At 41.3% G+C, this 22,719-nt stretch overlaps 1 protein-coding gene across 2 annotated transcripts; it reads left to right on the forward strand.

Moving 5' to 3' along the window:
• Positions 1–8,940: 8,940 nt before the first annotated feature.
• Positions 8,941–22,505, forward strand: TMEM9B (TMEM9 domain family member B). Of its 2 annotated transcripts, XM_031460065.2 has the most exons (5): positions 8,941–9,167; positions 11,229–11,320; positions 14,970–15,078; positions 16,961–17,095; positions 21,315–22,505. In XM_031460065.2, the coding sequence occupies exons 1-5, from the start codon at positions 9,063–9,065 to the stop codon at positions 21,468–21,470; spliced, it is 597 nt and encodes a 198-aa protein (XP_031315925.1). In that variant the 5' UTR covers positions 8,941–9,062; the 3' UTR covers positions 21,471–22,505. The 2 variants fall into 2 exon arrangements, with proteins under 2 accessions (XP_031315925.1, XP_031315927.1); XM_031460067.2 differs by lacking the exons at positions 8,941–9,167; positions 11,229–11,320 and adding an exon at positions 11,442–11,638.
• Positions 22,506–22,719: the final 214 nt, after the last annotated feature.

Consider the following 22,719-nt stretch of genomic DNA (forward strand, 5'->3'; position numbering starts at 1 on the left):
CGATGTCAAATGCAAGGCGGGGATGTGCATAAAATTTGTGGAGCATCCAGAAAAGGGCAATGGTAGCCTGATTATTGTCTTCAGAGCTGCCATGTGGAAAGTGTTCTTTCTGGCATCAGAAGGCAAGCTTTTCCAATAGACGGAGGTTGAAGAGGGGCATGTCCTGACTCGGTTGGAGGGAAGCATCTGCTTTAAACCAGGGACTATACTAACTCCTGCAAAGAAGGTAGTATTGTTCATAATTTTACAGATGGAAAAGCTAAGGCTCAGAGTAGTATCAAGACAACTATTTAGCACAATTACATGGACTGTCTCAAATTCTCTTTAACTGGAGGTGAAAGGTGGGATGATCATTTCCTAGCAATATTTGAGAGAGACTTTGCATTGGGTGGAAGGTTGGATAAGGAGACTTCTGAAGTCATTTCTAATGTCAAAATTCTTTGATTCTAGGACATCTTTATTAAATGGCATTGTGAATCAAATGTTTCTTTTTGACTTGTTGCCATCACAACAAACATAGACTCAATCAGGACTGAAATTATGAGCTTTTTTTCTAGCTTTGAAGAGTGGCAGGCTCTTGTTCTCAAGAAATCAAAAAGCAGAGACAAGCTAGTCTGTGTGTTATAGCTTGGACCCCTCTGTCAGCTGCTACTTCTTCCTTCCACTATCAGTGCTTCCTGAGCTATGCTACTCTCTTATTTTATCCTTACTTGTCTGGCCAATGACCTACTGGCAGCTGTTTCTCACATGATGTCAAGCATGTGGGCATTGTGACAACTGTTTTCTCAAAGACCTTTTTATTCAAGGGTTGTGGTATGTTCCAGAAGACTGGGGCTGCCAGGTGCCTGACCAGAATGGAGAAAAGGCTGGATCTTTACCTGCTTTTAGGTAGTTACTTATCCTAAGGTTCTATCAGCCTGATGACTACAAGCCCTGTTCTTTCCTTTCTAGCACCTTTATCACACTCTTTCCTGGACCTGTGTCCCTTCCCAACAAACTCCAGCCACCAAAATCAGAGAGGGGAAATCCTTGCAACGTTTTTACTGGAGCCAGAGTAGGCTCCCAATTTGTAATTAATACTGAAAACCTAATTCTCCACATACTCCAATGTTGACATACCCAAACTTTGCCAGTTGCCTTAAGCAGGAGAAATGGGTTGGGGATAGGAGTGTGATTGATCTAGTAGAGATACTTGTGTTTGCCAGAGGAGAGACTTTGAGGACAGAGGGAGTGGGGACATACAATCTTCTGTCCTGTGAGCCTGGTTAACATTAATTTAACTTTGCTTTCATCATTTGGCAAACTAATATGGGATATCTTGGGATTCTGAAGTGCTGGACTCCTAAGATGCACTGGATGACCTTATACTTGGGAGGCTGCTGTAGTGGTTTTCATCTTACTTATTTTGAAAATGGGTAAGGACATGAGAATTTGATTGTTTCTAGGGCTGACCATATGAGGAAGCAATTACTCTGTTTTGAAAGTTCTACAGAAACTATCCCCCACGTGTCTGAGTTCACGATAGTTTCTCTGTTGTATACAGGAACCAGTTGGGGAATAGAAAGTCTATTAAAGTGAACAGGTTTCATAAAGACCAGTTTGATCACAGGAGTGTATGTTCTAAGATCTGAAGAAGTGCAGCCAGAGAGGAAGATCCAGCTGGGTAGGCCCCATGGAGAGTAGAATTTCAGAAATAAAAGCTTGTATTAGCAGGAAAGCAGAAGGCCAGGAATTGAAAAGACTGACAATTAAAGGGAAGGGAAAATGGGTGGGAATCCCAACATCAGCCTGAGTTGACTCCACCACTGGGATTTAGATCTGTCCATGTATACTAGAAGCCATGTGTTTAAGGGACTCAGAAGCATCTTGGGAAGAGCAAGCCAGGCAGACACATTTGGCCCCATAACAAAACTCCTGTTGACAACATCTTATTAAAAATGGTGGACCGGAAATTTAGCTCCCTACTGAAACCTCACTAAAATGACAGTAAAGGAATGTTAAATGACATAAACCAATGAAGACAAAGAAAATGGGAGAAAATACAACAGCACCCAAGCAATGTCAGTGAAATCTTTGAAGCTGGAACACAAAAGACAAGTAACAACTGATGGAGCAGACCAGAGAAAGCAGAAACCTAAGCTCAGGAGGGGGCAGTCAGTGGGAGGCAATAATAATAATAAACAAGCAGATGTGTGCCACACAACCCCAGAAAAGATTGAGGAATTGAGGACAGCGGTTATCTGAAAAGCTATTGGTAAGGGTAAAGGGCTACAAAACAGGATGACTACTTGAAAGACTATAAAGTAAGTTAGACCTGAGATCCTCACCCCCTGTTCGTGTGTTTATCCCCTAGAGAAACTGAACTAGTTGGAGCCACCAAGAACAACTGGCAGCTGAGAGGAGGCATCCTACTAAAATAGGGATTTAGGGTGCTCTTACCCTGACTTAGATCCCAGAACCTTGACACATGGCTGTTCTCTTAGGACAGTGCTTTCATTGCAGCCCTCTCAAGGTGGGTTTTTCTCCCCCAGTTCTATTACTGGTCCTAGAGATGGGGGCAGATCATCCCCTTGTTCCTCATTACTGCTTGCAGACATTTCTCCCTCTGCCTTCCCTTAAAACTCCCCAGCTTTGAGTCTCATGCCATCAAATTATATCACTTACATCCCTTCGTTGTTGCTATATCTATGAAATCTACAAGCCCTTGGGTCATCCCCACTCTTTTCCCAGTAAGTTTAGCTCTTGGCTCCTTTCACTCCCCTCAACACTACTCCAGATTTAATTCTTGGGATTTAATTATATTCAGCCCCTGACATACCGATTACTTGAAAAACAGTCTTCTACTGATTTTATCCTCCACCATTCCCTGCTATTCTCTCCCAGAGTCATATCTTAGATCTTGTTATTTATTACCCAAAACGGGAACCCCTCCATGATCTCAGGCTCACGTGTCTGACTGTCTGACCACTGGCACTGTCTTCCAGCCATCTCGTGGCAACCTGATTCCAGCACTCCCTTGCTTATCACCTCACTGTCCCTAATGTCTCTGAGTTCCTCTCCTCCCTTCATAACCAACTTAAATCCCTTGGTCAGTAGTTATAATGATTCCCTTGCATATACTTTCAACTCAGTTTACCCTCTCTTTTTGTTGCACTCACTTCACAAGACCACAACTGTAGTCAATGTAGTCAAAGCCAACTCTTTGCCTACACCTATGCCCCAGCCATGCTGACTGGTCTCACTTTAAATCCAAGACCATAACTCTCAGGCCGTCAACACTGCCCAACAATCATATCTCCCTAATCATTCACCTTCCTAGTCTAGGTCAGGGGTTGGCAAACTTTTTCTGCAAATAGCCAGATGGTAAGGATCTCAGGTTTTTCAGGTCACATAGTCTTTTTCACAAGTACTCTACTTTGCCACTGTAACAGGAAAGTAGCCAAAGGCAGTATGTAAATGAATTCAATTTGAATTTTATGTAATTTTTACATGTCAGAATTTAGTATTCATCTTTAGTTTTTCTTTCCCAACCACTTAAAAGTATAAAAATTATTCTTACCTTGCAGACAGTACAAAAACAGGATTTGGCCACGGGGTGTAGTTTGCTGGGCTGTGTTCCTAAGTTATTTCACACCTTCTCTTTTCTTCTCCAGCCGCTAACACTGCCTTCCCCATTCTCACTCTCAGATGATGGCCTTGCTTTCTACTTCATTCATGAAATAACCAGAATGTTCACCACTCCTAACACATCTCCTCTCTTGCATGTATTCAGCTTTCCGTCCTGTTACCGTGTTACCACAGCGCAATACCTAAATTCTGTACAACTTATTGTGCTTATTGTTTTGTCTCCTCGATTGGAGTGTCAATTTCCAAGAGGGCAGAAAGTTTTGTCTGTTTTACACACTGATGTGCACCAAGTACCTAGAAGAGTGTTTGGCACAAAGTAAGTGCTCAAAAAACACTTGATTGAACACTGGCTACCAGACCAGATGGCAGGAGTTTAGAGAACTTTTCTCCAGAGAAACCTACTTCTCCTTCCAAAAGAAAAAAACTACCTATCTTGACAGTTGGAAACCTCCTAGAATACCCTATGGTATTTTTTTCAAACTTGTTTGAGACAACTCCCACAATAAGAAATTCTCATTTTACGGAATTGACTGTATATATAATGTATATGTGTGAATCTGTGAAAGCAAAGTTTCACAAAACAATCTCCTTTTTATGTGTGAGTCTGATACAGTATTTTCTGCTCTACTCTGTCATTTGGGGAAAAAAAGTTGCTTGCAGGTGATAAAATTGATTTCTCAAACCAGTAATGGGTTTGCGACCAGAAGTTTGAAAAATACTTCAGTGTCTCCTACTAATTACAAGCCCTATGTTCACAAAGCTTCCAATCAGTTTTCTAATGCCTCCCTCTGCCATATAAATGAATAGCCAAGGATCTCCAGATATTTAAGAAAAGCTTCTCACACACACACACACACAAAAAAAGAAACAAAGGCTGAAAAACTCAACATAGACAATTCAAGAAACAAAACATTAGAAATATCCTCAGAGAAATAAGATACTGTATTCCCAGATGGAATGGAATGCCATTTAAAAAGGAGAGAGGGGTGGTCAGGAAAGTGCTCTAGAAGATTAAAAACACAGTAACAGAAATGTGAAAATTCAAAAGAAAGGTGGGATGATAGCAATCTTTCAGAAAAAACCAAAGAAGTAGAAATGGGGATGAAATGATAAAATTATTCTAGGACAAAACCTGTGCAGTGGGCTTAAAGAATAACCAGTCTAGAGTGCAGGAGGATGATGGACCCTGGGAAAGTTGTCTTTAATTTAAAAAATAAACTGATAGCCCTCTGATGTGTTTGAATGTATTGAGAGGAGAGTTTGAGATAAATTATAGATACTTGAATGCAAAATACTTAAGAAACATGGAAAAAGAGGCAATGGCTAACTTCAGTTAAAAAAAGGAAATGAAATCATATTATGCTGATTGGACCAACTATAAATAATATGTACACAATCATAATAATGTAAGGAATAGTAATTTACCTAAGTAAGATGATACAGGTATATTGAGGGATGGAGGATGGAGAAATAATACATGTGTTTATCAGAGGGCATTGGAATATAAATACATAGCTTATTTCCTATAGTAAGAAGTAAAATAATAGCCCAAACTGAAAAATCAAGAACTAGTAGTATAAGCATATTATTAAGAAATATGGAGATAAATCCTAGAAGAGATAACTAAAAGATAAGAAAGAAGTTGTCTCTGGGGAGTAGAAATTCGGCGTGTAGAGGGCTGCGGCAGGGTCTGCTGTGAAATGCCAGTTGATTTTTTTTTAATGTACTGTATTGGTAAAAATGGCAATGGATACAAGTAAAACAGTTATCTCATTTATTTGAAAATGCTAGCAGTCAGGAGGAAATGTTTTCCTTGGGTATTGTAAGACATAAGATACTGGGAAACCAAGAATACTGATTTAGTAGCCTTCTGAAAGAAACTTTAAAAATTCTCCCTGCTTTGGTACTAAACCTTGTATTGCTTTATTTAATGGATTCCAGTAACTTGTCAGCTCTTGCTGATACCAGCATCTCTAGGAACAGAGAGAACATTCTGGACTCATACCTTGTTACCATGGTGGGAGCCAGCAAGTGATGGCATACCATACTTATGTGGCTCTACAGGTAGCAGCGGGGGGTGAGGGAAGGCAGAAAATCTCACTAAAGGGCGCTAAGTAGGAGGGAGCATCCTGCTGATGCACGTGGTAAAGAAGAGGGCTCCTCTGAGACATTTACAGGGTATGCTCATAAATAACTAGAAGAACTTCTGGGTGAGTGTGTGTGTCCTGCTGTAACCACTGGAGACACATTCCAAGGAAACCATCATCACTGACGCTGCGCATGATTCCATTTGTTCTCCTGGACTGCTGCGGCCTGGGCAACTGCTGAGTAGATCAGAAAGAATGAGGTGGAGATCTAAGAAAGAGGTGTCCAGAGAGCCATCTGAGCACTGGAGAGGCAAGGGGGTGAGGGACTGCAGACAGAGCTAGAAAAACCTCGGACTCATACATTTGTCCCAGATGCATAAATTGTCACTTCTGCTTCCTAACCTTCTGACTTCCACACTTATATTTAGAGAAGGCTCCTCTTACTCTCCTGACCATGCCCCACTAGAGAATTTTACAGGCCTTAACAAAGAAGTGAGAGGGCTCAGGCCTGGTGGGAAGGTGCACCTGAAACTGTCATTCCTTAAGTGGAATAGAGTAGGGAACCTAATCACAGGGAAGCAAGGAAGAGTGGGTACTCAGTCTTGCCTTGTAAATAGAACAACTCTGATGTGACCTGAAGGTCTGCGAATACCCTAGGCCAGAATTCTCCCCTCCTGCCTACTATGGTGCCCAGATCCCATCTGCACTTCTTTGGGCATCTCAGCATTGCCCTCTGATGGTCAGAGAGGAATGAAGTAGGATTCAATACCTGATTCTTGGAGACTAACAAGAGGAGCCTCTCCAATTTCCCTTTTCCAGGGCCCCACAAACTTTTATTGGTTTTTACTCTATCCCAGTCTCCAGGTACAAAGATAATAAACAAGGCCCTTGCTCTCAAAGCGTTTAAAATATTTTGGTAGAGGTTGGGAGTATGGAGGCAGATATGAAAAGATAATTTTATCATAATGGGTTAAGTTAGGAAAGAGATCTGTACAAACAGAAGGAAGTGCACCTAAGTCAGGGAAGGCTTTCTAGTTTAGAAGACCCCTGACCTAAGGGGAAGTAAGAGTTATCCAGGTGTGAGCGGGCAGAACAAGAACTGATGCCTCTACTTCCACTGAATCACCTAGAATTATATTGTTTAGCAATGTATACCCCCACAAACCTCTGGCTCTAGCTGTGCCAATTCATCTCTGTCACCCCTCTCCTTACCCACGCCTGTGTCTTCACTAAGACTCCAGCCAGGCAACCATCTTATGGTAACACTCCACTCGTGGCAGCCTCATCCTGTATTCTAGAATAGCTATGCCTAATATAAATACTAAATTTTCCAGTAGCTACATTTAAGAAGTAAAAAGAAACAAGTGAAATTATTTTAATAACATATTTTATTTAACCTAATGTATCCAAAAGATTTCAACCTTAATATAAAAACATTATTGAGATATTTTATGTCTTCTGCATTGTCTTTGAAATCCAGTGTATATTTTATACTTACAGCATATCTCAATTCAGACCAGCCACACTTCAAGTGCTCAACTGCCCCATGTGGCTAGTGACTACCATGTTGGACAGTGTAACTATAATTCTGCCCAGACTTAGAGTACTTGGTGAAGCATTACTATATATTTCCTCTAAGTCTCTGTACCCCCAATCAAGGCCCTTAGAAGAATTTTGAAGAAGGAAGGGAAGGCCTATGAGGTTTCAGCCAAAGAGTGAGCACTCCTTCAGATGCCAGACCTATACGATTAACTCAAAACTGATCCCAGACTTGCTAATGAGACAGCTTTTAGCAATTGCAGATCCACAAGTACCTCACAGTCAGACACATTTGACCCCCGGTGTCTCTAGACTGCCTTCAGGCCAGCAGGACACCCACTAAGAAAACCTGATAATTAATGTGACAGCATCTTCTCAGGGAAGCCTGGAGGGGCCTTGGTGAAAGGTCATCTAGTCCTGCCACTCTGGTTCTGGTTGGGACTGAGCACCACTTGCCATTTGGGACTGAAAGGGTCTAAATATATTTGGTGTAATATCAGATACCTTCTTGTTTTAGAGTTTAGCATCAACAAGGATCACATAGGAGAAACATACTGAGAAAATTCTGTTAGGAAAAGACCACATTTAAGTTTTGTTTAGAGGAAGAGACACAGATATTCCATGAATGCAGAATTTGAAATCCATAGATAAAAGTTCAATCCCCTTTTATTGAGCCAAGAACCAGAGGCCCAGAAAAGGTAAGTGTTTGGACCAAGGTGATTCAACAAATCCAAAGTGATTCAACAAATCCGCAGAGGTTGTGATGAGCCCCTGCAGCCTTTCCACTACCTCCTACTGTCTCTACTAACTGAAAAATATTTTAATTGGAGACATTGTGCCATCTCTAGGGTTCTCCTAAGTTACCTGCGTTGGATGACCCGCTCTGGGAAAGATCGGTCAGTGCTCCCCCAATTCTGACTTTGGGACCAGTCGCCCTAAACAGGATTGTAGCGCTACGATCCTCCACCTTCTGGAATCCTGGGCGGAGGAGGCTACCGGAAAGAGTTGGTTCTTTCGCCAACTCCACACCTTCCGAAGCCTGGCCCTCCGCTGTGGCCCATTTCTCGGCGACAGGCTGGGCCTAGGCGGTCAGCCGCCAGCGGAATGCAAGCGGGGCGCCTCAAACCGAGGCCACACCCACGAAGGCAGCTCAGAGATCGTTAGAAACCTCGCGGGGACCGGTGTCCAGGAGGCCCGTGGCCCGCAGGTCAGCACCCAAAGTGCCAGAGAGGGCCCCTGACCGCCTGACGGGGGGTGGGCTTCCCGGGAAGGGATGGCTCGGCCCCCATGCCCAGCACCCGCCCCGCCTGCGCCCGCCAGGATGGGCCGCCTCTCAGCAATTCCTGGGGCTTAGGCTCACTCCGGCCTCCAGGCAGCAACCAACCGCTCCGGCCTCGCAGGGGTCGCTCGGGACCCCCATCTGAAATCCAGGGCTTGCTGGGCCGGGGTGGGGGTCTCCCTGGTGGGAGGACTTCCCAGAGCACTGGGGGGTCCACAGCGCCGCTGCTTCTGTGCCCGGGAAAGATACGCTAGCGCCCCCAAGCACTGCCGGGCCCAGGCTGCCGCGCAGAGGGGCTGCCTTCCGTTCTGGGGCCCGAGCGTAGGCCTGGCCCGCGCCGGCTCCGCGCAGCCTCGGGGGTCTTTGGCACCGGGAACCGCTTCCGGGGTGAATGTGTTTCGTAGTTGACCCCGCGCGGCCCGTGACGCGAAGGCCCAGACGGAAGTGCGGGCGGAGGAGCCCGAGCCGGAGCCCGGCCGGGAGCAGGTCTCCAGGGCTCCGGGCTGTGGGGACTGCTGGGCCTGGCAGCGATGGCGACCCTGTGGGCAGGCCTCCTTCGTCTTGGCTCCATGCTCAGCCTGTCTTGCCTGGCGCTCTCCGTGCTGCTGCTGGTGCAGCTGTCAGACGCGGCCAAGGTGAGTCCCGCCCAGCCTTCGCTCAGAACCGGAGCTCCTTCCCTGCTTCCGTCCTTGTCCATCTGCGCCCCACCCCAGTCCTCTCCCAGCCCTGGCAGCCCGACCCTTAGCTTCACAGCCCTGGCAGAGCCTCCCAGCTGTAACCCTCCGGACTGCCGGGTAGCATCCCGCCCTCCGGCCCCGCCAGGCTGACAGTCCCCGCCCCGACCCCCGACCCCACGCCAGTCCCCGACAGCCCGCCCCCCACCCCGCCAGCTCCACCCGGCCCGGACGGTGCCCACCGCCGGGACAGCGTCTCTGCCTCCTTCACATTTCCCTCCCCAGCCCCGACAGCACCCACCTCAAACTTTACAGCCTTTCCAACTCTGAGAGCCTTTAACTTTCCGCCCTTAAGCTCTGACGGTCTACCGCCGCCCTCCACCAGCCTCACAGACTAACCGCCACCCTATTCCCCAAGCCAAAATGATAGGAAACCCCCATCTCATAGATGTCTTACCTCTTAGGAACTAACGTTACCCTCAGCTCCTCCCTTCCCACTGTGGGAACTTGCTTCTCCCGGCAGCCTTCCTTCTTAGTAGGACCTACAGAGTTTCTCACACCAGCCTGATATACTCACCTAACCCCCTCGAGGACCTCCTAGACCCTTTCTTGCCTTCTCTCTTTTTGATTATTTAGTGAGTCAGGGAGGATGCAAACTACAGGAGAGGTAAGGTTGTGGCCTTCTCCCCTGCTCCATTTCTTGGCCCTTCAGTCCCCTGGCGCTGCTCTCTAGTCCCCTTCATGCCCATACCCTTCAGACCTGCCCTGTGCTTCCTCCTGATGAGCTAGCTCATTATTGGGGGAAACAGAAGGCATTCACATTAATGTGATGGGACAGCAATGGCATTTGCATATTTTAAAAACAGAAGCTTTAATCTATAACAGCTTTAAATATAGGGACTGGGAAAGATGGGTGACAAGCATACAGGTTCAGAGGGTTTTGATCAGGAGTTATTTTTGAAATCTTCCCTACCTCCCACCAGAAACAGGGACAGCAGCAAGTCTCCTGACTTTCAAAACATTGCTGGAGCACTCTGCGTATCTGCTGTCATCGCTTTAAGTGGTGTGCTGTAACCGTGTATTTGTCAGTCTCCTTTACTTAGGTGTGTCCTCATTACAGGCAGGAACCATCTCTTACGCTTATCTGCATCCACCTCATTTAACACCAGTTCTGGCACAGGACAAATGCTCACTAAGTAGCTGCTGAATGAATAAATGAATTCTCAACAACTCTGCTAGACATACCACTAAATATAGAAGCTTTGGGCTTGGTCCTCTGGGAACTAAAGAGCCACTACCTTCTCAGATTAGAATTCCCTTTTGCTGAGGAAGCATCTCCTACCCTTCTAGTCATACGTTTAGTCACTTCTTCCTCCACCTCTTGAAACTTGCTTTATCAGTAGTTGTCCTTTCTGTCCCCCAAGATTAGAAGCAGTTTCCTGGGAAGGGTAGACCAAACTGAACTTGGCTACACTCAAGCTACTTCCTTATGATCTTCCTTTCTAATTGTGCTGGGTGCCTCTAAAACCTCATCCCTTCTATAGGACTCTGGCCCAACCCATTTTATCCATATCAATGCCTTTCTGCCAAAGGGTGGAAGGATAGTGGGTAGGATAATTATGACTTCCTCTGTAACTTTTAGTTTGATATTTCCCCATCCTTCTATAATCAGCATTCTTATTTGCAGGCACAGCTATGTGTTTACTGTGTCTTTCTACTGGCAAGTAGATGATGATAACTTTGGCACAATTTGACTATTGTGTGACCGATAAATGTGATTAATGAGTCACAGATCATGTGCTAGGTATTATTTCAAAGTTAATTTTAGGTAATATATAATGATTCGTTCACATTACCAATGGCTTTTAAAAACTTGTATCTCTCAAAGTGATTTAAAATTTTAAATGAATGGTTTTAGACTACTTGGCAGGTGATGCTTAGCAAAATGTATATGTTGCAATTCTTTAAAATACTTACGATAAACTATTAACAAGCTATACCAAGTTTTCATTTTGGTTACAGAATTTCGATGATGTCCGATGTAAATGTATCTGTCCTCCCTATAAAGATACTCCTGGGAGTATTTATAATAAGAACATATCCCAGAAAGATTGGTAAGTATTCTAGATAACTGAATTACCTGTCAAATTTCTTTCTTTGGTTGTCACTGTTAGCCCATAATATTCATCCAATGTATTGTTTTCTGTAGTATTTCTTTTTAAGCAAAGGTGTTGAATTCTATTTCCATTTGAAAAACTAAGAATAATACCTTCAGTGCATGATAGAAGCCTAAAGAAATGTCAAAACACCAAGCCCCAAGCAGGGAAGGTTTTTCATGGGGATGGGGCTGAGTTTGTGGCACCTGAAATTCCCATACCTACCTTCCTGTGTTCCCGTAAATTTTGGTCCTCCTTCTTGCTTCTCAGTGGAAGGTAAGCAAACTTCATTTATCTGGGTTATAATTTTTACAGCTTGAAGGTTTTGATGATATATTGCCAAATATAGGGGATTTGTTTAAAAGTGTCAAAGGGCTCCAGAAGGAATGGGATTGAGCCATGAATATCAGTGTGTACCAATTGGTGCACCACGAGCAGGTTATAGGTGTGCCAAGATACTGATCCCTTCAGCCCTTGGCATCATCAGGCAGCCCTGTGATGACTGGGATCCTGACTGGCTCGCCACAAGCAGCCTTTTCTGTTTATCCCAGTGGACCTTACAAATGATAGCTTTTTCTGCATGTGCCATAAAATGATTGGGAAGCAGTTGTTTTGTAGCAGGATGGATGGGCTCCTGCCCATGGACTGGGGTGTTTTATGGTTCATGATGGAAGATTGCCAGGATAGGCATAGAAGAAAAATAACTCCAAATATTATGTACTTTCACGTATGCCTGATTTCATAGCTAAATAGCCTCAAATGTTTGGAAGCAGAATTAAATTCATTTGGTTACAGTATTCCAAGCTCATTTTGAAAAAGAAAAGGCAGCCTTTGAAAATGTTTAGCTCTTCTGATGCCATTGTCTGCTCCTGCCATGATATGCATTTAGGCTCAGTCTGGTATTTGATAAGTGTGTTCCTGAGAACTTCTTATGAGTGTCTGTGTTCCACTTTAAATTGTCTCATATTACAAAGTGATTTAGCTTTTCCTACAGGTTTTCTGTCAGCAAGTTACTTTATATGAAAAGAAAGCTCAAATAAGTTATTTCTATAAATTTCTCAAATATATTGAGCACTTAGAATCAGTTTGTTGTATTATCAGTAATACAATATGATGCCTGTTACTTAGGGTGGTAAATGAACTCACTATTCAGGTGTTTAACACTAATCTTTTCACTAACTTTTATTCGAGGCTCACAGAGAACTGTATATCAATTATTCTTGGTTACTGGTGAAAATAGGGAGCTTTGAAAATAAACAGTTGAAATCAAGGCTTCTTTTGGGACTCTTCTTCCCTTTCTCCCTTGCGTCCTTCCAGCAGCTTAGCCTTTTATTGGGGATAGGTTCACAGATGCCCCTGCAAGTTTTTAACTGGCTTTAGAAGGATAGGTGCGTTATGACTAATGGAGATAATTATGGCTTTACGAGGTGTCCAGTATCTGTCTGACCCTAGGTGTATTTTTACCTTCTGGCTCCCATTGTGTCCAGTTGTTAGCTTTAATTCTTCATTGACTTATGCTGTCTAACTTTAGAAAAGTTTGAGTTCTCTAGTTTATGTTTGGGGTATGATTTAGAGCTGGTAATGTCCTCCTTTTGCCACTAGGGGGAGGTGTTGCCTAGTTACTAAAGTGCTTGAGTTCTGGGTTTGGTGTTTACAGTGACTGGCCGGCCAGAGCCAACCTTCCTGCTTCCTCTCCCACTCTGCACAGTGCTCAAAGTCTCCTTGCTATTAAACTGTATTTGTACTTCAAAGGAAACACTGAATACTCAACACTTAGATTCTCAAGTAATGCTTAGGTATTATTCCTAAGGCTTTTGAAGCTGACATGGGAAACTAAATAGGAGAGAAGTTTCATTTTCCTGAGGTTCAGAGAGATAAAGGGCAGCTGTCCTAGGAGGCAGGAGCCCTGAATTCTGGTCCTTTTAGCTACTGATTTACTCTATGACCTTGTGTAGGTGACCCTGTCCGAGAGTGCTGGGCTGGATGACTGCTGTGATTCTAAGATAGGTGCCCCTGCAATGGGATTTTGCTTCCTCTGCCTATTTTATGTCAGCATCCAGCTGGATGCACTCCTGGTCTTCTATATGTTTGGAACAAATATCACATACTTGTATGGTGTGAGTTGTGAGAATTCTTAATTGAAATTCTGCCAGTTGAGACTTTTTTTTTCATTACTACTTTTGTTAAAATTAAATTATCTGTTAAGGCAAACTGACTGAATGTTTATCACTTATGCTATTTTGGGTTTTCTTCCTTATGCCATAGCTAAGAGGGAACAGAAAATGAAAAACTATGTTCTTTTTTTTTTTTTTTTTTTACATTTTTTATTGAGTTATAGTCATTTTACAATGTTGTGTCAAATTCCAGTGTAGAGCACAATTTTTCAGTTATACATGAAGATACATATATTCATTGTCACATTTTTTTTCGCTGTGAGCTACCACAAGATCTTGTATATATTTCCCTGGGCTATACAGTATAATCTGGTTTATCTAATCTGCATATGTCTGTCAGTATCTACAAATTTTGAACTCCCAGCCTATCCCTTCCCACCCCCCACCCCCTTGGCAACCACAAGTTTGTACTCTATGTCTATGAGTCTGAAAAACTATGTTCTGATAGGGCAAAGGGAAAGAATCAGCCTGGAGCATCGGGCGCCCCCAAGAAAGTAGTTGGAGTAAGACAGAATGCTATAGTAGAGTCCTTAAGGCAGCTAGAAATGCCTGGAAGAGATGACGAAAGGGAAGAAAATTGCCCAGCAGCTGGCAGAAGGACAGGAAAAGATTGCCTTCTTTTCTGAAGGTGATTAGAGTCATAGGCTCTTAATAGCTGGGGAGAATGAGAATTTAATTATTCCCTAGAATTGAAAGATTTATGGGAAAAGATTTTTGGATAGATTTGCTTTTTCATAACCTATAAATAAGTGGCCTGGAAAATGGGGGGAAAATAAACAAAATCCAACAACAAAAACATTTAGCCTTCTATTATTTTTATATATTGTTTCCAGGTAATCAGTTTTCATTTTAAAATATTTTTGTTGTCCTAATCCTACTTCTCCATGCTTTTTAAAGACTTTTGCTCATTAAGAAAAGGAATTGTTTCTTGCTCTGGTGTTCAGTTTTCAGCATTTCATAATTTACCAACTATTAGGTATAATTAGCCCTTCATATACCATACTTTGGCAGTTAAGATGATGTTAGTTAATTCATAAAAGAGGTAATCTCATATTTGAACAATGCTCCAGGTCACTTTAAATCATTTAAAGCAGTTTTACTTGATAAATAAAATGTCTAAATATGACCTGATCTACTAAGTAGTTTTCAATCCCATTTGGGATTTTTTCAGGTGCATTTTTTTAACCATAAATAGCATTTTTGAAAAAATAGCTGCGACATGTGTGTCTTTATAGTTTCTTAGACTGTTAAATCTTAACCAAATTGCTAATATCGAGAGAGGAATTGATTTCACTTCCATTACTGATTATTTGCTCCTTATATTCTTTCGTTGGGTAAGTTCAGTGATTATTCTGGATTTCAGGAATGGGTTGATTAGTGCGAGTAGAAAATCCAACTAGGCTTAGGCAGTATTTTATCTTTGTTTTTTTCAGCGATTGCCTTCATGTTGTAGACCCCATGCCTGTGCGGGGGCCTGACATAGAAGCATACTGTCTACGCTGTGAGTGCAAATATGAGGAAAGAAGCTCTGTTACGATCAAGGTAAAAATATATATATGTATCTTTTCTGCTTCTGCTTAATGGTATCTAGACAAGAAAGAAAATTTTGGACATCTGAGTTCTATTTTCGTTACCTGAACTGTTGCTCTTCCCTCTTCTCTACCACCCTCTCACCTCCTCCTTCCTCATCCCCAGCCCCCACCCTAAAAGCAGAAACAGGCTTGCTCTCATTCTGCCTCATTGAGATGTTCTGTGGATTAGTTAGGACACCTTAGATAGACGTGATATGTGAAATGGCACAAAACAAGCCCTGTGTGAAATTAGCTTTTTCCAGAAACATATTCCAGCTTCTCTGTGGGTCACATATGCCGAAGAGTAGTGAGAAAGCAGTATGGTTAGATCCTCCTCTTCCTGCCCTCTCACTCCTTAGAAAAAACGATATGTATAGGGACCACTCTAGTCTAGAAACATCACTCCTGGATTTTAAGATTTCCTGTCTTTGTCTCTTATAGGAAATGGAACGTAGATCCACTCTCATGACAATTTGGACTTCTAATGAGTTCAGTTACTTTACTTACAGTGGCTAACAGTTCTTCTCCCCAATTTTTTTTAATATGAAGCTTCCCATCCTTCTCCCCAAAAAAGGCCTTGGGGAATCTAGGATGGTCCAGTTACAAAGATTCCTGTTGTGATTGACCCTGTGGGAGAGTTCTTGCTCCAGCAGAGTGCTGTCCTGTAGAGAAATCATTACATTACTTTTTAATTTTTTAACAAAAATTTTATGTATAATTTACATACCCCAAATGTGACTCATTATAAGTGTACAATTTTATAAATTTTAGAAAATTTAAAATAATTTTTAAAAATCCAGTTTTAGAACATTCCAATCACCCCAGAAAGATCCCTCCTGCCCATTATAGTTAATCCCATTCCCACCTCCAGCCCTAGACAGTCACTATTCTGCTTTGTGTCTCTACAGATCTGGACATTTCATATAAATGGAATCATACAATATGTGGTCTTCTGTGACTGGTTTCTTTCCACAGCATGTTTTTGAGGTTTATCCATGTTGTAGCATGTGTCAGTACTTCATTCCTTTTTATTACTGAATAGCATTCTATTATAGGAATATACCACATTTCGTTTATTCATTCATCTGTTGATGGATATTTGGATTATTTCCAGATTTTTACTTTTATGAATAATGCTGTCACGAATATCTGTGTACATATCTTTGCATGGATATATGTTTTCCTTTCTCTTGGGTAGATTCCTTAGAGAGGTAAGTTTATGTTTAACTTTTTAAGTGACTGCCAGATTGTTTTCTAAAGTAGTTGTACCATTTTACAGTCTCGCCAGCACTGTATGAAGGTTCAGTTTCTCTACATCCTCACTAACATTTGGTATTGTCTGTCTTTAATTGTAGCCATTCTAGTGGGAGGTGTCACACTCTACTGCTTGATACCACATGAATAAGATCTCAAGAAAATCATTTGCCTAAAAATGTATTTTTGTATGTCTAAATTGATCTAAAACAGTATCCTGTTAAAATTCATCTGAATTACATTTTCTGTTAGGGTTCCTGTAAGTGGTCTGACAGCAGTGCTGTTGAATCCAGGACACTGTATTCAGGTGAAAAAAGAAAACTGCTGTGCTAGCAGTGATGAAAAATGATTAGCAGTAGGTGAAGATGAAATTTTGAGGACTTGTGAAAAGATCCCAAAGACAAAATGCTTTCTTTACTCTTTTTCTATAAATACTTTGGTGAAGAGTTGAGTTTGTTTCTTATGTTGGAATCTGGTTTGTATAAAAACCCTGTATGCTTAACAGATAGAGCAGTCTTCACTATGGTTTTCACATTATTATACAAAATTCTGATTCCTTGGCTTGAACAGAGATGCAACTTATCTTCAATTTCCTGTAGGTTACCATTATAATTTATCTCTCCATTTTGGGCCTCTTACTTCTGTACATGGTGTATCTTACGCTGGTTGAGCCCATATTGAAGAGACGCCTGTTTGGACACTCACAACTGATACAGAGCGATGATGATGTTGGGGTAAGTTCTTAGTGTGCCCTGGCTGTGCGCAGCCAGTCTCTGTCATCATCTGATGTACAGTGCAAGTGAAGGATGGTCCCAGGTAGATGTTCACGTACTGGAGCAGGTCCTCAATCAGAAAAGCTAAAGACAGTTCTAATATTAGTGTATGTCTCGTTATGAGGAAATTGCTCTGTAAAGCTGTAAATATGGTGGTATAAACCAGTGATCCTTGGTGAGTGTGCTGTACAAGGCTTTGCCTTTCAGTTCCAGGGGTACAACTTTCATTGCCTTTTCCTGTTCACATTGAGAAAAGCAACTGAGATGGTTTTCTCCCCAAGCTCCTGCCTGAACACCTTACCTGTCAGCATCACCAAATATTTTAAAAGATAAAGAGGCTTTAGTGAAGTGAAGCATAAAGACTATGATATTCTTTACTTAATGAAGTACAGCTTGATAACCTGCTGGTGTTTTATATTTCCTGTTTTCCTCCTTCTTTAAAAAAAATCTATGATCTTTAACTCTGGAGAAAAATGAAACCATCACTCCTGATTCTCTTCCTATCTTTAAAACTCATATTTGTACATATAGTTGGTATAATCAGTGTGTAAATTGTTTTGTGGTCTCTTTTCATGTTGACATTACTTCATTCAAAAATGTCCAAAAATCAACATAGTCCACAAATTTGTTATACAGTATGGCTTAGAGAACTATATTGTTTGTTTTGTCATTATCCTATTCGGGTTTGTTTCTGAATTTTCCACTATTTTATTATTATTATATATAATTTTGTTTTAGAAATTACTTTTTATTTTGGATTATGTTATTGGACTATGTTCCTTGAAGTGAATAAAATTTAGTAGAGTTTCAGAAATCAATTCCAAAGTCCAGAGCCAGCATGAACCCTTGCCAGCCGCACTCAGAAGGCCTTTTACTCAGGAATGGCTTGTGGACCCATAGGTAAGAGATGAGAGAGGAACCCTGACTAGATGGCTTAAGTTATAACTACAAACAGAGCCTGCTTGTCTCATGAATATCACTTATGAACCCTCAACTTATTTGGGCAAGATTTCATTTTTGTTCTGTCAAGAACTTTCATAGAAACACCTCTGTTTACCTCTTTTCCCCTTGCTTCCTTTATTAATTCAACCAACAGATAGTAACTTTTCCATATCAGGTAGTGTGCTGGGTACCAGGAATAAGGAGACAAATGAAACAGAAACAGACCTGTAAAAGAAGTGACCAATATAATGTGATTCCACCTTTTATTTTTAATCATATAAGAAATGCCTATTTAATTTTAAAGAATTCTAGGAGAGAACCAATAAGTTGGGAGAAGGTTCAAAACTGGAGGTCTGATGTGGTCAAAGACCAGGCATAGTGGGGCTAGTGGGGTGAGAAAACTAGAAGGTTGTGCACTGGAAGCATTAGAGCGTCAAACACCGTTCCCATGTTAATTTTCATTCACATACGACATTTCCCATTGACATTTTGGGTCAGATAATTCTTTACTGTGGGGGACTGTCCTATTCACTGTGTGATATCTAGTAGCATCCCTGACTTCTACCCACTAGATGCCAGTATCACCCCTTATCCCATCATGACAATCACAAATGTCCACAGACATTGCCAAATGTCCCGGGGGGGGGGGGGCAGTTGAGAACTACTAACATATGAAAATGTTATGTACCGAAGGCCACACAAACCACTTCATTACAGGCACATAGATAGACAGCCTGACTTAAACCATATCCCTTACAGCATTAAAAATGCGGTTCCTGATTTTAGGAATAGACACTGTTAACGTAATTCACAGAACATAAAAGAAAAGGATGGCCGAATGTGTAGGTGAAAACATGTAGGCAAGGCACTTGATTGGTAGGGTCACATGCTTAGTGACCATTTTGTTCACCTGTGATTGATTCTGTGTGCATGTCAACCATATGACAACATTGTCTTTGAAAGGCCTGGCTGACTTTTGGATATCTGTTAAATTGAATCTGGGCAGAGAGAGGTTTTCTGACCAGAGCTATGAATTTATGGTAACAACTCCGTACAAACAGAAGTTAAATTTACATTTCTATAGTTGCTAATCCAAGATGAGAGTTCTTCACTCTTTATGTATTTTTAAAAATGCTTTTGTTAAGTTCTTCGTTAAATTCTGTTTTCATTTTTTCCATATTTGTTTGGTGTAGAGCATTTTAAGTCCAGTGAGAATTAGCACAAATAGTTAAGAAGCTCGCTGCAAGTAGTCACAATATTTACTGTATCATATATCCATGACACATCATTGCTGTTATCAAAGCATTACATTAAAACATGTTTTGTATTTATTGTAATTTTATCAGGTGTAAAAAGAATAAACATATATAAAGGGTAAATCTCTATTTGCATTCTCCCAGCATCCATGACCATGGGCAGCTAGTTCAGTCTTATTCTGATAGATGGAGAGTAGACCAAAAAGGACTGACTGGTTTGTTTAGTCCTTTCAACTTGTTCCTTAGGAAGTTTCTCCCCCTACTTTGAATAGTAAATAACAGGACTATGAAATTGAGAAGCACTCTGCTGATAGAGTACATCCTTCCCAGTTTTGTTTATGTCAAAACAAACCAATGGTAATAATGTTTTATATACACATTCATTGAAACGCCATATTCGTATAGTGTCATTTTAATCTACCTGAACAAAATCAGTATGTTGAGAAGATATGACACCAAGACAAGGTTAGGGGAGCTAAGTCTTGTTAGATGACCTTGAGTCGGTTTATTTCCTGATGGGAAGTAAAGTAAACCACCAACATTAGCTGCCTTCCTCTTTCCTCACCTTCTTTCTTACATCTTTGAAACATTTTTAACTTTATGCAATTTCTTTTATTATTTTCATTTGTAAGTTTAAAAAAAATGAGTGGAGTTTGCACAAGATGTTACCTAAATTAAGTGAAGTTGAAGAAATGTTGGTAAAGAAGGCAGGGAAAGATCCTTTATAGAATACTCTTTGATGTCTTTGAAATGTCAACATTGTATAAATGTCTTGCTATAAAAAGGAGACCAGGTGTTATAACACTGTCTAGTTATAGTTATGCGGTTATGTATAGCTTTCCATAGACATGCTGACTCCTGCCCTGGGTATATAATAGAGCTTTTGCCAACATGCACAGGAAAACAATATTGTTTCTTTCCAAGAGGCAAAGTTCAGTTTAAGAGGTCTGACTTGTGACTTGTATCCTATGTTGGAACATTTAGAAGCTTTGCTAACACAGGGTTCAGGACAAAGAGATCAAGGAAAAGGCAAACAAAAGCAATAAATTAGTATTGAATGCCTTTTGTCATGTAGGCAGCTGTGTTTATAGCTCATTCATAGATAGATTAGCATAGTGGTTTCCTGTGTAATGACTACAAACATCAGTGGCATTGGTTTACTTTGACCAGGATAGGTTGGTTTTCTGCACAGATACCTGGGTAACCCTTCAATAGCCTTTTTCCCAAGGCAGCAACTAACATGGAAGCCACTGTGAGTTCAGCAGTGAAAGATTCAAGTCTTTATCAAATAGAAACACTGAAGTAATAATTCCTTACTGTCCTTGGTAGTAGAGGGTAATTGTAGCACTTGAGCTATGTCTCTTTTAACACAGATTGGGGAAGGGGGAACTGAGAACACGCTGACTGTATGTGTTGACGGCATGGGGAGAGATTAAAACCAACCAAGATAGGATCCTGTCATCTCATCTCCCAGGATGAACATGGCTCCAAGCTGGCAAGAAACAATTCTGAGATAATGGGAGTCAAGAAATTAAAAGACAGGTCTTTCCTCAGCCACAGATTAGCTATATAGTATTGAATAAAGCAAAGTAAAACCTACTTTCCGTATCTGTAACATGTAGATAATTAACATGAAGACAGATTTTCTTTCTCCTACTCTCTAAGGAGGGCTTCTCTTTAACATAAATGATCAGTGTCTTTGTCTTGGTCCCTGTTTCTTAAGAGAAATGTCTTTGGAAATGGTGACTCATGGGAACATAAGCACAAATACCTCCTCATTGCTTATTTTACTTGAACCACCTGTTTCTGTAGTTGAATTCATCCTGCTTCTGGCAATTGAGTGCGTAAGACTGCTTGGCCAAATTAGACAGTCTGTTGTTTGAAAAGTCCAGCTGCTCCTCCATGGCTTGATAACTGCTGGGGTGTGTGTGTGTGTTTTCCACTGGTCATGCCATCTGATGTTCTCCGTCCTGGACTTTTAGGATCACCAGCCTTTTGCAAATGCCCACGATGTGCTGGCCCGCTCCCGCAGTCGAGCCAACGTGCTGAATAAGGTAGAGTATGCCCAGCAGCGCTGGAAGCTTCAAGTTCAAGAGCAGCGAAAGTCCGTCTTTGACCGTCATGTTGTCCTCAGCTAATTGGGAATCGAATTCAAGGTGACTAGAAAGAAATGAGGCAGACAATGGGGAAAAACTGACTGTGTTTTCCTGGATTTTGTTTTACTGCCCTGTTGATTTCACCAACTCTTGCTGGAAAATTCAAAACTAGAAACAGAAAGATGCTTGGTATTTTCTTTTCTCGTTAGCACATTAGTGGAGACATTTGTAAAAGCACACACCTTAAAGTCAGCCAACAAACCTTTCATATTATGAATTTTACTAATAAAAATAAGTCTGCCTGTAAATTATCTTGAAGTCCTTTACCTGGAAAAAGCATTCTTTTTTTTTTTTTTTTTTTTTTACCACATAGTTTTAACTTGGTTTTCAAGATAATTTTCAGGTGGGGTTTTTGTGTGGTGGTTTTGTTTTTGTTTGGCAGGGGAGGGGAGGGATGCGTGGGAAGTGCTTAACGTAACTTTTCTCAAGCCACTTTACTACACATACTTTTGTAAATAGACTTTGCCTTTTATTTTCAAGTTTCATTTATATTTTGCAGCATAGCCAGCCTCATCAAAGCCCTGACTTACCTATTTGAATTTTGCACTGACTATATTATCTAGATATCTGGTTGGCCTGTGGCTGTACTTCATGGTCAGTTGAATCCCAAATGCCTGGTGGCCCTTCACAAAATGCAGATTTTCTTCATGTACTGTGATGTCTGATGCAATGCATCCTAGGACAAACTGGCCATTCGCTAGTTTACACTAATGACTAAACACAATCTTGGTGTGTGGTCTTTCTTGTCTTCTTCTAGTATATTTAAGGATGAATCCTAAGGACTTGGACAGTTGCAATAAAGAAATTTTCTTTTAAACCCAAGCCCCCTGGATTGATGACATACACATGTTTGTCAGCATCTCCAGTCAGGTCGAGAGGCAGCCGTTGGAGCTCTAGTGTGTATAGCTTTGAACTGGTTGCCTGCCTCTGAAAGGTATAACAGTTATTGGTTAACTGGCTTTTTTTCTTCCTATGTCCTCTTTGAATTGTAACAATAAAAATAATTTTTGAAACACCTGCCAGTGTATCTATGTCTCCTAACTTTTCTCTCCTCTCTCTTTTGCTGTGCAGTGAACTTGAAGATGCAAAGACAATTTGTACCCTGTTGTAAGACTGTTGTTTTATACTAGTCTTCATAAAACACTGGTACTAAATTATCTGTGTGTGTGTGTGAAGAGAGAGAGGGAGAGAGAGAGAATGTATGGGTACTTAGATGGGTTTCTGTAAGTAT

The sequence above is a fragment of the Camelus dromedarius genome, chromosome 12 (assembly GCF_036321535.1).
Source record: "Camelus dromedarius isolate mCamDro1 chromosome 12, mCamDro1.pat, whole genome shotgun sequence".
NCBI lineage: Eukaryota > Metazoa > Chordata > Mammalia > Artiodactyla > Camelidae > Camelus > Camelus dromedarius.